Source organism: Pelodiscus sinensis, chromosome 9 (assembly GCF_049634645.1).
Source record: "Pelodiscus sinensis isolate JC-2024 chromosome 9, ASM4963464v1, whole genome shotgun sequence".
Classification (NCBI taxonomy): domain Eukaryota; kingdom Metazoa; phylum Chordata; order Testudines; family Trionychidae; genus Pelodiscus; species Pelodiscus sinensis.
This window is the reverse complement of record NC_134719.1, coordinates 43139253-43153996: the sequence shown is the minus strand read 5'-3', so window position 1 is coordinate 43153996 and position 14744 is coordinate 43139253. Positions and strand designations below refer to the sequence as shown.

Here is a 14744-nt window from a genome sequence, read left to right as displayed (position 1 = left end):
CAGATGTACTGTCATAAGCTACATATCAGATTCTCTCTGATCACATAATGCAGTTACATGTAAATGTAGCATGGCAAAGTCAATAATATAGTCTCCTTACCGTAAAGCACATTCAGTGAAACCTTATCTACAACAGAAATGGATGTTGGGAAAATAGAGCTAAGAAGCTGAATAACATAGCAAAGCTATTCTAGATTTGCTTCTTATTACTTACTACCAATACTGGAAATACTGGGAATACCTGTAGAAAGAGAGAGCAAAAAGGACATAGTTAGTGGTTTACTGCAAGTGTCTAAAAGCCTGTAGCATTGAAAAAACAAGTTCTCAAATATTTGATGCATATTCTCATAATTTTCTCATAAACTGCAGAATACTGTATTCATCAAGGGTGTGTTTAAACTACACCTCTCTGACCGCAGCAGGATGTAAATTAGACAAATCGGAAGTGCAAATGAAGCTATGATTTAAATATCCCGTGCTTCATTTGCGTAATGGCGGCTGCCGTTTTTTTTCAAAACGGGGCTTTTAAAAAAAACCTGGCAACTTAGACAGGGCATTTTCGACAGAAATGTCCCATTTCGATACATCCTGTACTCCTCAAAAAATGGGTATAGGATCTTCCAAAATGGGGCATTTCTGTAAAAAATGCCCTGTCTAAACTGCCGTTTTTTTTTTCTTTTTGAAAAGTCCCATTTCAGAAAAAAGTGGCGGCTGCCATTGTGCAAATGAAGCACGGGATATTTTAATCCCAGCTTTATTTGCACTTTCGGTGTGTCTAATTTACATCCCTCTGCCGACAGAGGGGTGTAGTTGAGACACACCCTCATAGATAGAAACAAGCGCTTGCACATATATCATGCAAGCCTTTTATTTCTAATTTTAGAGGCTTTGGATTCTTTAGTTGCATGGATTTTTGGAGGTATTTATTGTGTTAAAAAATGCCATTTGGAGCATTTCTGGGACTCACTGGTTTTTTCTCTTCTTCTGACTTCATGCAGTGTTCAGAACAGTGTTGTATTCTTACTAAACAGTTATTAGATTTCTGTTCTGGACAATAAATGCAGGCCATGATATATTAGGTATATCCAGGAAACTATTTTAATACAGAGATAGATGAATTATTAGCTGCTTCAGTTGGCTGCTGAAAATCACTTGTTTTTTTATTAGATTAACATTATCTAGCTATCACTTTTTGTTCCTTGTTTACCTGCCTGTTGTCTGGATTAAGCTATGTAATAGAAATTTAATTGAGGAAAAATAATACAACACATTAGGTCATACATATTGATCATTCCTCTCATTGATTTTTTTGCTCTCACTTCAATTCTCAAGTTGAATTAATGTGGGAGAGCCATTCTAGAGTGTGATGGGATTTAGTAAAAAATGTGGATGTGCCATAGTCCTTGCAATACTGTTCTTCTTAGCTAAAGCAAAACATGCATATGAGACTATTTACAGGCCCATAGGTTAAAGTCACAAACTACAGATCCATATTTAAATCCCTGCTACTTGTGCCATCTCAGTTAAATCGTTTGCCTTTTGTAAGTTTTATTTACTTTTGATGGCATGGTATTATAGTGCAGAAATTTATTTATCTATTAGCATCTATTATCCCTTTAAATTCCTTCCTGAAATTCTTAACACAGAGAAACTATAGGATGGATTGTGCAACCTTTTCTCAAGGGAATGACTCAGGCATATGCATTACTTAGCGTAGAGCAGGACTGCAAAAATCAGGTTGATCTTATGATAATTATTTTCATTATCATATATTACGTAGTAACCTAGGTTACTATTGTGGCGATCTCCTAGCCTAGGCTCTGGTGTCAGATTCTTGGCACCAGTAGTGCCCTGGGCTTCTCAAGGTTGCTGGGGATTCAGCCAGGGTAACAGCACCTACACAACCAAACACATTTCCCAATTCAGTCTGGTTCAGGAGCATGGCTGGGAGGAAAAGGAAGGCATATTATATAGGCACTTCTAAATTATTTTTATGGGTGGGCCATGTAGCATGGCTTCAGAGTATGGGAGTCATAAATATCTCCTTTGTGACTCCACACCTCAATTGCAGATAGTGCTTATAGGGCATTTGTGAGAGTTGTATCCTAAAAATCTTATATTCTGTTGGGAAACCCTATGTGCCTAGCACCTTACAGAATACTATCACCCCACAGAAGTCTCTCAGCAATTTTCAGGACTGGACTCTATATGCAACCACTCTTCATAAAACAATGTATTTTTCTCCTGCTGATGTTTAAAGGAAAATTTTCAGCAATGTTTTAGAATTACGTAATTAGTATCACAGACTACAACAATGGTATTTTTAAACAGAGAAAATTAGATTTTTATTTAGAGAAATCATTCCACTGTTGTTATCAAAACAGATTAAAAATGATAGAATGTCTTTCCCATTGTTTTAAATAAAAAAGGAACTCGACTTTGAACACAGTTTTTAAATTAGCTTTATGAACGTACATTTATATTTATGTTCGGCAGTTTAGTCATGTTTTAAAAAACACATGCTTTATTTTCTTTATATACAGATGGAACTTGTACAGCTAACAGACAAAAAGACAGGTAGTATTTTCATACTGCTCTTGTGAAATGGTATTTGTTATTCTCTTTTACATGTACATGCCCAAACATATACACACAACCCTCCCCACCGCTTCTCATACCCACACCATTTCTTGCTCTCTAGGACAAATTGCAGGGTAGGAAGAGGTTTTCTTATTAATTTGTACTTTTCTTCCTTTACTGTATCTGAAAAGTCTCAATGAAAAATTTGATGAACATTTCCTAAGTAAGGAGGAATAAAGAAAACAAGGTAACTGCTTGCCTGAAGGACTTTGCAATAATCTTGTTAGCTTCTTTCCACATTCCCTATTTGAAAAGCTTCTTTTGCTATTTCTATACAGATTTCTCAGTATGGAAAGAGAAGCTCTGAATGGCAGTGACTCTTCTTTGTCTCCTAAAATATCTTTAGCCCTGCCAGGAAACAGAAAAATAAACTGCACGTAACAGGGAAACACTTTATAGTGGCTCTCAAAGGGTAGATTGCGAGCCCAAAGTGGGTCACTACCCCATTTTAATAGGGTTGCCAGAGCCAGTGTTAGATTAGCTGCAAGCCAAGGCAGAAAGCCCCAGATGAAGTCCTGCAATCGTCGAGCTCAGGCCAAAGCCATCGGGGAAGGGTGGAGGCCTCTGCTCCATGAGTTTCATACAGCAAATTTCAACCATGCACATGGCAGGGCTCGGGATGTCAGCCCCACACTGATAGTGGGGAACCCTGCTGTGCACAGGGCTGACAGCCAGAGCCCAAGCCCCACAACAGTGGGGCTTTAAGCCTGAGCAACTTGTGAACGCTGTGGCATGGGGCCAACAGTCAGCTGCCCTGCTTCCAAACCTCAACCTCAGTTCTGAGCATCACTTCCTCTACTCAGCTCCAGATTTGTTACTAAGCAAGCCATCGGCATATATTATGGTTACAGCCAGTTTGAGAGGTTACTGTAGAAATAATTTTAGCAAAGGACCATTTTCTGAAGGAAAGGGGGTAATGAATAGGAGCTGGTGGCCACTTGCAGCAAAAGAAGAGCTCATGACAGGAGCCAAGCAGAAGTAATAAACCAAGGAACTGCACATACAATCTGAAATACGGATTAATGATGAAAAACTTCCCAAACAAGAGGAACATCTGTTCTACTGACTATTACTATAGCACGCTAAAGGGGAACAGTTCTTTACACTTTTGGATGCTTTTTTGGAGGGAATCCATGGCCACAGTGTGCGGCATTTGGTGAAGTTCTGGCAAAGGAGGGCTTAAAATATGCTGAAATGTGGCTTTTGCCAGTGATGAGAGAGCACATGGGTCATGGGCCTCCTATACCCAATGGGCTGGTGGATTGTACTGAGCATGTTCACTTGGACTAAGCACACTGAGTAACATCTGCTGAAGCTGTTGCCCTCACTCTTCTACCACTCATCAGCAGGGTCTAGCGCTACATCTACACTGCAACTGGAGTAAGGGACGTTTTGGAATAGCAGGTTATTTTGACATTTACAATTTGCATAGCTCAAATTGCGTATCTCATTTCAAACTACAGTGCAGTGTAGATGTAGCCTTGTAGACAAGGTGCAGTTCTACTAAAAAACACTTGGGTTCCCTACATCCCAGCAACAGTGGCGAGAGCTATGGGGCCAGAAAAGAATACTGAGAATGGCAGCTACAACAAATGAGAAAGCCCTTCAGGTCTCTTTGGCTGTGTCATACTGGATAGATAAAACTGGGAAACCACGCACTACTGGAGAAACTTATATTGGGACAAGGTCTAGCTTGATTCAATTTCCCTGTCTCATGACAGTATTGCCAGGTAAATGTGAAGTATGGCAAACGATGCTGTGACTGAACAAGTGATCACCAAAATTCTAAGTCCCTTGTTTTCCTCATTCAGCTTGAGAGAACAGCAGATGTTGCAGGAGCTGTTCAAATGCCAACATTCATAAAATTTGAGAATGATGAAAAACTTCCGAAACAAGAGGAATATCTGTTCTACTGACTATTACTATAGCTAAAGGGGAACAGCTCTTTACACTTTTGGATGCTTTTTTTCTGAATTTGGCCTGGACTGGTAGCATGATATAGGAATTTGCAGCGATAGTGTTTGTGCAATAACTCAGAAAAACAGCAGGCCAGTCATTCAAGTGCAGGCGCAAGCAATTTGGATTCACTATTTTATACGCAGGCAAGTGCTAGTAGCTAAAAATAATGTGCCAATTGTCTAAAACCAGCTTCATCATGAAATTTCACACAGTCAATTTTATCAAGAGCAGCTCAATGAGTATATATCTCTTCAGAGTTTTGTGGGGTGAGATGGGAGCTGAGCATCATCAGTTATTTTATCAAACCGAAGTTTATGCTCTGAAAGGAAGTGAGAATTTTTCTTTCAGTTGACTCCATGTTGGCCGTAAAGATTGCAAATGCCAAGTGGCTTGCTTTGCTAGCGTACCTGGCAGATGTCTTTGAATGCCTAAATGAGTTAAATATCTCACTTCTCTCACTGACAAAAATAAAAAACTAGATCAAGAAACTTTTCTTATGGTGAGGCCCACTAACGGGGTTAACTGCCCACGGACACCACACCCTTGCCTTACCTTGGTGAAAGTGAGGGTGTGACAGAGGGAAGGGGGATGGAGTAATTGGAGTGGGAGGCTCTGAGAAGGAGCAGGATAGGAATTTAGTCTTGGGGAAAAATCTCTGGTTTGTGTGTATAGCGAGCTGTGACCCCACAGGAAGGAAGGCATGAGGAAGCCCTGGCCATATCAGAAGAGTGTGCGCAGAAAGCTGCAGTCACAACAACGCAGCTGGCAGCTCACTGGGCACCAACCAGTGCAAACACAGTAGCCTCTAAATGTCAGGCAGACTGTATCCATGCAGGTGTGGCTTTGTGCATGCTGGAGGCCCACTGAGTGTTCTGTCCCGGGGCCCAGAATTGCGTCAGCAGGCCTGCTTATGGTATGCTTATGTGGACAACGACACTGGCAGTTTTGATTTTTTTTTATATACACAATGACTTTTTGGACAAAAATTCCTTGCAAAAGTGTGACTTGCAAACCTATTATCATCAGCCACCTGGAAAGCCTTAAACTGGAGTTTCGGAGGTGTACTTCCCTGAAAAGGATCAGAAAACAGAGGCATGAATTAGAAATGCCTTTAATGTAGAAGTGACTGAAAGCGCTGCTATGTCACTTACAGCGAAAGAAACGTTAATGGTCCTTTCCTATGATGAGACATTGATGATGAGATTTTGTGAATAGACTCATGCTTATTTCAAGATTTCTGTGGGAGAGACTATCCAAAGCTGTGATCTGCAGCATTAAAAGCACTTAGGCCATTTTCATCCGCCTACCTGTGCCAAGACAGCTTTTCAGCACTGACCCTACTGACAGACAAATACGGGGCTCATCCCACTGTTGAAGATGACCCTCATCCCCATTAGGTAGATATTTATTTCTTACTGCTGGATATGAAAAAATTATCTTGCGACTATATTGTGATTTTAAATAAATAGTGGCTATTTTGGTAAATATGGCCTTCTAATGCAGTTTTTAGTTAAAATATTAACTGTTCTATAGTAACACAGGGCACTGCGGTCCTGTAGTAAATTTTGTTTTCAGAAGGGGGTCATGGTGCAGTTAAGTTTGAGAACTGCTGCTTTATAATAACATCAATTCTCAGAAATTCTGGAAGTAAATACAGTAGACTTCCGATAATCCGGAACCTATGGGACGTAGGTGGTGCCAGATTATCAAATATGCTGGACTATCAGGAGGTACTATAAGCAGGTTATATATATATACTGTATACATTATATACTGTATATAAAGTGTTCTTAACCCTTTTTATTGTACATACTGTATACCGTATACTGTAATGGTTTAGTTTTTTTAAGCCTTTTTTACCCTTTTTGCTCAGTTCATCTGTGACTCTTTTTTTGTCGAAGCTCACTCACTAGGCTCTTGCCATTTTGATGCCGGACTATCAGGAGTGCCGGACTATTGGATGCCGGACTATTGGAGTTTTACTGTATTAGGCTTCATTTTCCTTACTGTGCTGAGCAAAAGTTTAAGGTATCTTTCTTGCTGATCCTGGGATCATGTAGGAATTTGGCTGCCCTACTGTGTACCTGACTGTGGCATTGATGGACCATTTTGGCATCCAGGAATAGCTGGACTCTAGAGTGTAGAGACAACTAGCGTCCATGGCAGGGCATTTGGGGAGCATCTGGCCTAGAGCTGTGCCATAAGGAGGATTTTCAATTAGTCTGATTCATTGGGATTCTGGACTCTTTACACCAGGGGAATGGTGCAGATAGGCTGTAGAGGTGATGGAGAAACAGACCTATTATTTATCTTGAAATAGCATTCCCACTCCTCATCTGAATATAAAAAGTAAACAAAATCAAGTTAATTTATAACAAAATGGCATTTTCCTACGTACCCCTAAAACACACTGAAGCTTAACACAATATCTGAATCCTTTCCCCTCTGAAATCAATGGGAAAGAGATTCTCTGTCAGATAATCTGATCACAGGGAAATAGCAACTTCCAAATATAAAACTCAGAACCATATCTTGCCACAGAAATGACAAATCTTTCACAGATAGCTCTCTAGTAATATTTAATATTTCAGATTTTTCAACTGTGTATGTGTTACAAGCAAATCTACTGTAAATATATATACATATACCCACAATATTTGATAGAAAAAGATCTGGTATTTTCCTTTTAAAGGCATATAATTTGAATCTATCTATTGCCTTCTTAGCTAGGCAGCAGAGAAAAACTTGATATATTTCAGTAAAATCAGATGCTCACGGAGAAAATTCTTTGGTATAAAAGATATATAAGCCAATAAACAATTAACTTCTAGGATGGATTGATATTAACTGTAGATTATTAACTATTTTACAATCTTTCTTGAAAATGCTTTCCCTTTTATTGGAGCATTGCTAACTGCATGTATTAACACCTAGAGGTGAACTAAATTTGGATCCTGTACCAAGGAATCAATTGAGGGCTCTGATGCTTTGCTAGAGTATCTGTACTGCAGCATGACCTGGCAGTGAGTCTTTTTCCTTTTGCAAATCCCCTGCTGAGGTATGATTACAGCATCATAACTTCAGCATCAATTTTAGAAGCTCCACATTTCCCAGTGATTGAAAATCCTGAGATGCTGTAAGAGACTAACCCTCTAAGAGGGCTGACTTGTTATGATCATGTATTCTCACTTTTCATGTGTTTTCAAACTTCTATTGACCCAGAGGACTACACACAGCAAAGCCCCAGAACTCCTACTACTGTAAGCATTGCATTCACGACTTTTTAATTCACTGCGAGAGAATGGTGTAGATGAGGCCTGCCACTTATTCTGCAGCCATTTTCTTCCAAGAAGAATTGCTACAAATGTGGCTGTTTCATTTGAATGGGCATTATAAAATATTTGATCAATGTTTTCATTTGGTAATATGCTTTAAAACACCCTTTTCAGTGTTTCTAGCCCAGTTTTATAGTTCCTGAATGTACAAAGCTTCTACAGAGGTTAATGGAAATTTTGGGTGTGCAGAGGCATACTTTATTTCCAAGAAAGCACAATGTGTTAAGCCACACAGTCACCTTGCTTTCTTATGCGAGAGTTTAATGACTAGCAAAGTCTTTGTTGCTTCCGTTTTTATTTCATGTCAACCAGGGAAACTGAAGTATTCTGTCTTCCACCAGTAGGTGTCACTAAAACCATCAAAAACAACTGCAAAGGGTTACTGGAGAGGGTAGAGTGCATTAGAATAATTTTGCAAGTCACACTTTTAAAAAATATAAAAAACGTTACTTATTGTTTTTCAGTGTGCCTCTAGAACCTTTTTTTAACCACTAAAGTTGATTTCTACTATGAGGGAAGGCAGTTCATAAACTGCAGATTTTTCTGACACACACCTCTCTTCCTGAATGCCCCAGCTAAAATACACTACAATTTATTTCCTTTTCCCAAAATCAGGTCACACAGCTTCTCTCTGCTCTCTTTCTGTGCCTTACTATCTATTCTAAGCCCTCATGAGTTAGCCACTTTCAGTAAGTTATACACAGTGAAAACAACAGGAAGCACTATTATTATGTAACATTTTACCCCCCATATCTCCTCATCTTTCCTACCTACTATGGATCTATCATAAATCACCATGGTACCAACACTGCCCTTCAAGCAGGAGTGTTCCTCGCCTGTGTTTCAGTGTATCCTGCCATAAATGCTTCTTTAAGAAAGCTATTTCCAGTCACTTGAGCCATACTAACTCCAGATATTGTCTCCACCACAGCTGTGAGATTGTTAATTCAGTGATGCTAATTTAGCTTTGACAAGGAATAGGAATGGTATCACACCCTAATTGTGGGCATGCATGAGCAAGAAGGGTAGCTATTTAGGGACATGACTAGGAATCCTGCTAATACACAAACTCTTGGCCCCCTTCACTCATATAGCTCCTTTAAAATGGCAGTATATCATCACATTTTAATAGGAATGGGTGCCAAACAGATGAGATATTATGCTGATTTCTCATCCAAGCTCAAGTGTCATATCTTCTGCCAAAACCCCTCTCTGTGACAGCTGTGCCACATTGCCTCATAACTCTTTTTATTTGCAGAGTAGGATTAAGGCAATATTGCTGAGCCTGCGATCCAGGTACTATTGTCAGAGGAGAGTCCCAATGCAGATGTAATTTAGCAAGCTGCTTATTGCTAGCTGTTGCTAGGGAAAGAACCTAGGTCCACGTTGTCCTAATCAATCAATCATTTCATGTCAAACTATGACCTGGGAGAAGGACTGGCAGAAGCTGGGAAATGTGTAATTCTGAAGTGTCCTGACTGGTTCAGATTATTAGCTGATGGGAAAAAATGTGATGGATGGGAGCCCGAAATAGTCTTAGACAACACTATTCAACTGAGCAAAGTAGGTAATGCCGGCATGTGAAAGAAAATATAAACAAGAGAAGAAAGAAAAGACCAATGGTATCAGATATTTGGGGCTGCTCAACAGAAAAGCTCTTCTATAGCAGGCATGTGGGAAATCCAGGAAAATTGCTTGGGATGTCAAAGCATGTTACATAACAATACTGCCCATTGCCTGTGACAGCATCAGGAGACACGTTTCATCACAAAAGAGTCAACAGGATGGAACTCAAAATGCAGAAATGTAGCAGTCACATACAGAGTTCTCTGTCATTCCAATAAATGATGGACTATTCAATGCCAGTTCACGAGGAACAAAAGCAGAGAAGGGAAATATTTTACACAGTAGGGGAAAAAAGCCAATTGATAATAAGAACACAGAAAACAGGATTTTACTGCAGTTCCGACTATGGCTAGTGTAGATCGATCTATTAAGTTTCATGAACAAAAGCTAGAAAATGCCTGTTAAAATACAATTGGCTGTAATGGTTTCAGCAGCAGATATAAGTGAAGGACAGAAGTTTTATTCCTTAAGGCTATGTCTACACTGTAACTCATTTCAAAATAACAGAGTGTACGTCTACACAGCAAGCATGTTATTTCAAAATAGCAGGCTTCTTACTCTGACCCTTCATTCAAGAGGAGTAAGGGAAGTCGAAGGAAGAGTGTTCTTCCTTCGACTTTCTGCTGTGTAGACAGGGCCAAAAGCCGAATTAAGCTACTTCGACTTCAGCTACGCAATTAACATAGCTGAAGTTGCATATCTTAACTCGACTTTAGCCTGCAGTGTAGACGTATCCTCAGTGATTCAGAAATTTTCAACTTTGGATTCATTTTAATTTGGAGCAAATATTTAAAAAAAATTAAATTCTCTTCAAAGGAAATTTCCAGACCTTTGAAACACTTAATTTCAATTTTAACTTTTTAAGTTTTTTATTATTCAAAATAAAAAATTCAAAACAAAAAATGCAAAGATTTTGTTCTGAAAATGTCAACTGAGAAATTTTGTTACATTGTTGGAATTTTCTTGTTAGAATTTTGGACCTGTATTTCCAAAAAAAATTCTGGTGAAATTGACCCAATTTCAAGAAATGTTTTGATGTAACATCAACATTTCACCAACCAGCACTAGTTAGTGATCTATATCAAGTGCCAAGACCTTTGTTTTGCTGGAACATGCTCAATTTACATATGATTGCATAAACAGACAGCAAATAAGGAGGTAGAGGGAACACTGATTTCATACACTGATGTACTTTATCCCTAGACTTAAGCATAGAAAGTTTTGCTTGGAGCTGGGTTATCAAATGAACCCTGTAAAGAGTTTGTGAGCAAAAACTGTGGCTCTCAAAATTTTTGCTGGATATAGTTAGATTGTCACCTTACTTTTACAAAGTACCCACCTTCTTCTTTTTAAAGATTAATTTTCTTGGTGAGAATTCTAACACACTTTCATGCCCCCGCAGACTTCATGGCTTGTTATCAGTCTATTACTCTCACATTTAACTTGATAAGGACCAACTTCCTGTGATACTCATTTCTGAGTTTAGATTCCTCTGAGCTGCTGTTTGAAGTGTCAGATAAAATTCGAAGCATTGCACACTGTTGCTGGTTTTTAAACCCTTCATTCATTTGCAGTACATAATCCCGTTTCTTCTAAATAATTTTCTGTGAACTCTTGTATTCTAAAACCAGCTTTTTGCTGTTAATGAGGACAAAACACCAGCGTTTTTTTTCTAAAGTAGTTAAAGGTTGATCTGCTTCAGTCCGGACCTTTGGGACCTGACCGATTCCAAATGGAGAATTTTCTGGATCATGGGAGGTCAATATTGTCTATCATCATTACCTATATTGCTTATGGGGCTATTAGAGGATATTTAGGGGAAAATTAGAGCTAAATAACAGCACAGAACACTAATAGCTAGGACTGGTGGCTATAAAACTTTATGCGACCATGGGAAACTTCGCAACACACATGAAAAATGGACATCTGACTAACTAAAATCATTCCGGACGACGGATGTTTCTGGATGAGGGAGTTCTGGATTAGAGAAGTCGACCTGTAGTATGTGCTGTCCAAAAGCTTTGATGATTTAGTGTCCGTTTATTTCTTTTTCTACCAGAGATTTACGCACTTAACTAGGATCAGAGGAATCCGAGTTATATATTTCAAGCAAACAAGAATAGAGACTAGATTTCTGTATTTTTGTTTTCATGCTCCCTTTCTCAATGTTACACTAGCCTTATGTTGTCTACAATTTGTTCATGTGGCTCTCAGTAACATCCAGCAAACAAACACAGAGAGTAAATGGCCTACGAAGTTGTATCCTAATGGTGGATAAGCATTTTACACTGGCAATTATGTCAGTGTTGAGCTATGAGTTAGCTAAAGAGATACAGATACAACTGGTCACATTCTGCCTTTCCTTCACCCAGTGCTTTTTTTGTGACAGTACTGCCCAAAGGTACTCAGTATAGGCACCTCCAGACGCAGTATCAGCACCTCCAGTCAGAGCTCAACAACTTTTCCCCTGGAGTACCGGCCCTTTTTTTTTAAAACAAAAAAAGCACTGCCTTTACCTACCGTATATTCCGGCGTACAAGACGACCTCTGAAGTTAAAAAACATCCCCCAAAAATCAGGGGTCGTCTTGTACGCCGGATGCCCCGCCGCCGGAGCCCCTCCGCGGCTTTGAAAGCCCATGCGCGCCTGGGATGCCCCCCCGCCGGCTTCCCCTGAGGCTTTCAAAGCCGCGGAGGGGCTCCGGCGGGGGGGGGGGGGGGGGGGAAGCCCAGGCGCTCCTGGCGGCTTTGCTCCCGGTGCCTCTGGTCTGCTGGGGACCATCTCCAGCAGACCAGGGACACCGGGAGCAAAGGAGGCGGAGGGGCGCTGGGGTATAAGATGAAACCCTATCTTTTAATTAAAAAGATAGGGGGTCGTCTTATATGCCCAGTCGCCCTATACGCCGGAAAATACGGTATATCCTGGCAACCCCACAGAAATCAAAGGTAGCATGTGTATAAATGAATCTGGATCATAAGCAGAAAATACAGTTCAACATCCAAAATTTTCCTTCATAATGCTTAAAATCTATTATTACACCCACAAAGTTTACCAAGACATCATCATCAACACTTGGTCTGAAGTTTAATCTTTAAAAAAAAAGGCTGATCTCACTATCATTTTTGAGGGGTCTGTGGGCAATAAGAACACCCAGTCCCCTCCCCCACCCCAGTGGAGGAAGTGAATCCAATGTGAGGTCCCTAATAACCCAAATTAGCTGCCATGGGCCAAGAACACAATCACAAAAGGGTATCAGTTACCTTATCTTGTCTCTGAATGAGAAGGACAGTTTGCAGCTTTGGCTTCCAGCCAGAATCCCTGGGTAGGCCCAGTACTGTATGTAAAGCGTTCTTGCCCTCATACCTTGCAAATTTGTAATACTGGCCACACTGGTTCCTGGCTGAAATCTGCACTGATACAGTTCTGCTGGGTAGTTTGGGGAGTGAGGGTTTTCAAGTTGTGACCTTCACATTGGACCATACTATGGTTTGTATCTGTACCCCCATCTGCATCAAACTTTTTGAAGAGATTTCTTTATTGAAACATCTTTCCCATTTACAAAACAATAACCAAAAATCTCCAACCCTGTCATCTCAATTATTTTCTACTATTTTGGAAAATCCTCTCTCCAATTTACACTGTGGATCTCCTACCCTTCACATGATCTTTAATGGAAATTACACACATAGAAACAGAGCAGAGAACATGCAACAAATATCAGCACGGTGGTACTGTATAGGAAGCAACCTTTAGCAGGGGTACCAGAACAGGGGGAACCAGGAGCCCATGGACTCCACACTTTTAAAAGTGGGTGGCTCTTAGGGATGTAAATATCCATTAAAAAAGTTAACTGGTTAAACAATATAATTGTAATATTGTTTAAGTGGTCAATCGTGTGGCTGGATTCTGGCCAGCCTGCTGCAGGTGGGGATGGGGAGGGGGACTGTTCCAGCTGGCTGGGGTCCCACTGCACCATGGGCAACTGGGGTCTGCTGTGCTGTGGATGAGGGGCTGTTCTGACTGGCTGGGATCCTGCCACTGCAAGCAGGGGAACGGCTGGCCTAACCACAGTGGGAGGGAGGGCTACTTCCCCCGTCCAGCCATCCAGTTAACTGCTTACTGTTTAAGCATGCTGGTAAGGCTAATGCTTATTGAGTAACCTTTTACATCCCTAGGGGCTATGCCCTTCCACTTTTTACTGGGCATAAGGAAGAGCGAAGGGAAAGGGGTAGAGAAGAGCGAGTAGAGCGAAGGGTCTGAGGAAAAAAGTGAGCAGAGGGCAGGATTTCAGGGGCAAGGAGCAGTGCAAGAACAGGGCCTCGATGGGCAAGGTCATCAGTTGTCCTTGACATTTATTACTTAATTTTATTATAGGGTATAGGGGAGAATGTGCTACCCTGGAATGCAAACGTACAATTCGTATGCTAAGTTATTTACATGTACATGAGGGCAGAGTTTAACCCATACTTGCAGATAAATGTTTGTTATCTTTTCATCAAATTCTAGACGTGGATTTGTTTCAGATTTGGGTCACAAACAGCTGACGAACTTTGGCTAACATTATTTTCCCCCTCACAATCAATACAGAGACCAGAATTATAATTACAATGAATCACGGAGCCTTTTTGCACACAACTACTCACAGATATTTGCTGTGCCCTTAGGAATAGGCAGATATGAGCCAGGACTCCAAGGTCGACCCTGATAATTCTTCTTGCACTTCCCGCAGTCTGGGCCTGTAGTATTGTGCTCACATTCACAAAACAATTTTTTGTTTTCTTCTTTACAGCCAGTGGCATGAAGGTTACACTTGCACCTATCAGAGAAAAGGTACGATGTTATGTCAAGTTGACATTTGATTTTAGACGAATGAGATCCTAGTAAAATACTCTGTATGGCAGCCAATATATTTTTCTCTAGCTTTATGGTGTTACTGTTTTAACATGTCTCCAAAGAAACCTTTTTAGCTCAAATCGGTTACCATGTGGTAGCCTGCTGTTTAGAAACTTTTGACAATAACAACTTCATCTGAACTCCAAGGGGCTGATCCCTCTCATTTACACCATTTTTACACTGAAGTAGTTCCACTGAAATCAATGGAGTTACTTCTAATTTTTATTGGTCTGTCATCCTGTAAAGAGTGCAGCGGGACTATTCATAGGGATAAAATAAGACATGTGCTGCA

The 14744-nt window shown here is 40.3% G+C and overlaps 1 protein-coding gene across 10 annotated transcripts in view; it reads right to left on the bottom strand.

The window, feature by feature from the left end:
- Positions 1–14744, bottom strand: part of NTNG1 (netrin G1) — a 254309-nt gene that overhangs the window by 72098 nt on the left and 167467 nt on the right. For all 10 annotated transcript variants that reach the window (XM_075936633.1, XM_075936634.1, XM_075936643.1 and 7 more), the window contains exons 4-5: positions 14203–14375; positions 215–241 (exon numbers count right to left, since the gene is read on the bottom strand). In XM_075936633.1, coding sequence (XP_075792748.1) covers positions 215–241; positions 14203–14375 — 200 coding nt within the window. The remainder of the gene's footprint in view (positions 1–214; positions 242–14202; positions 14376–14744) is intronic.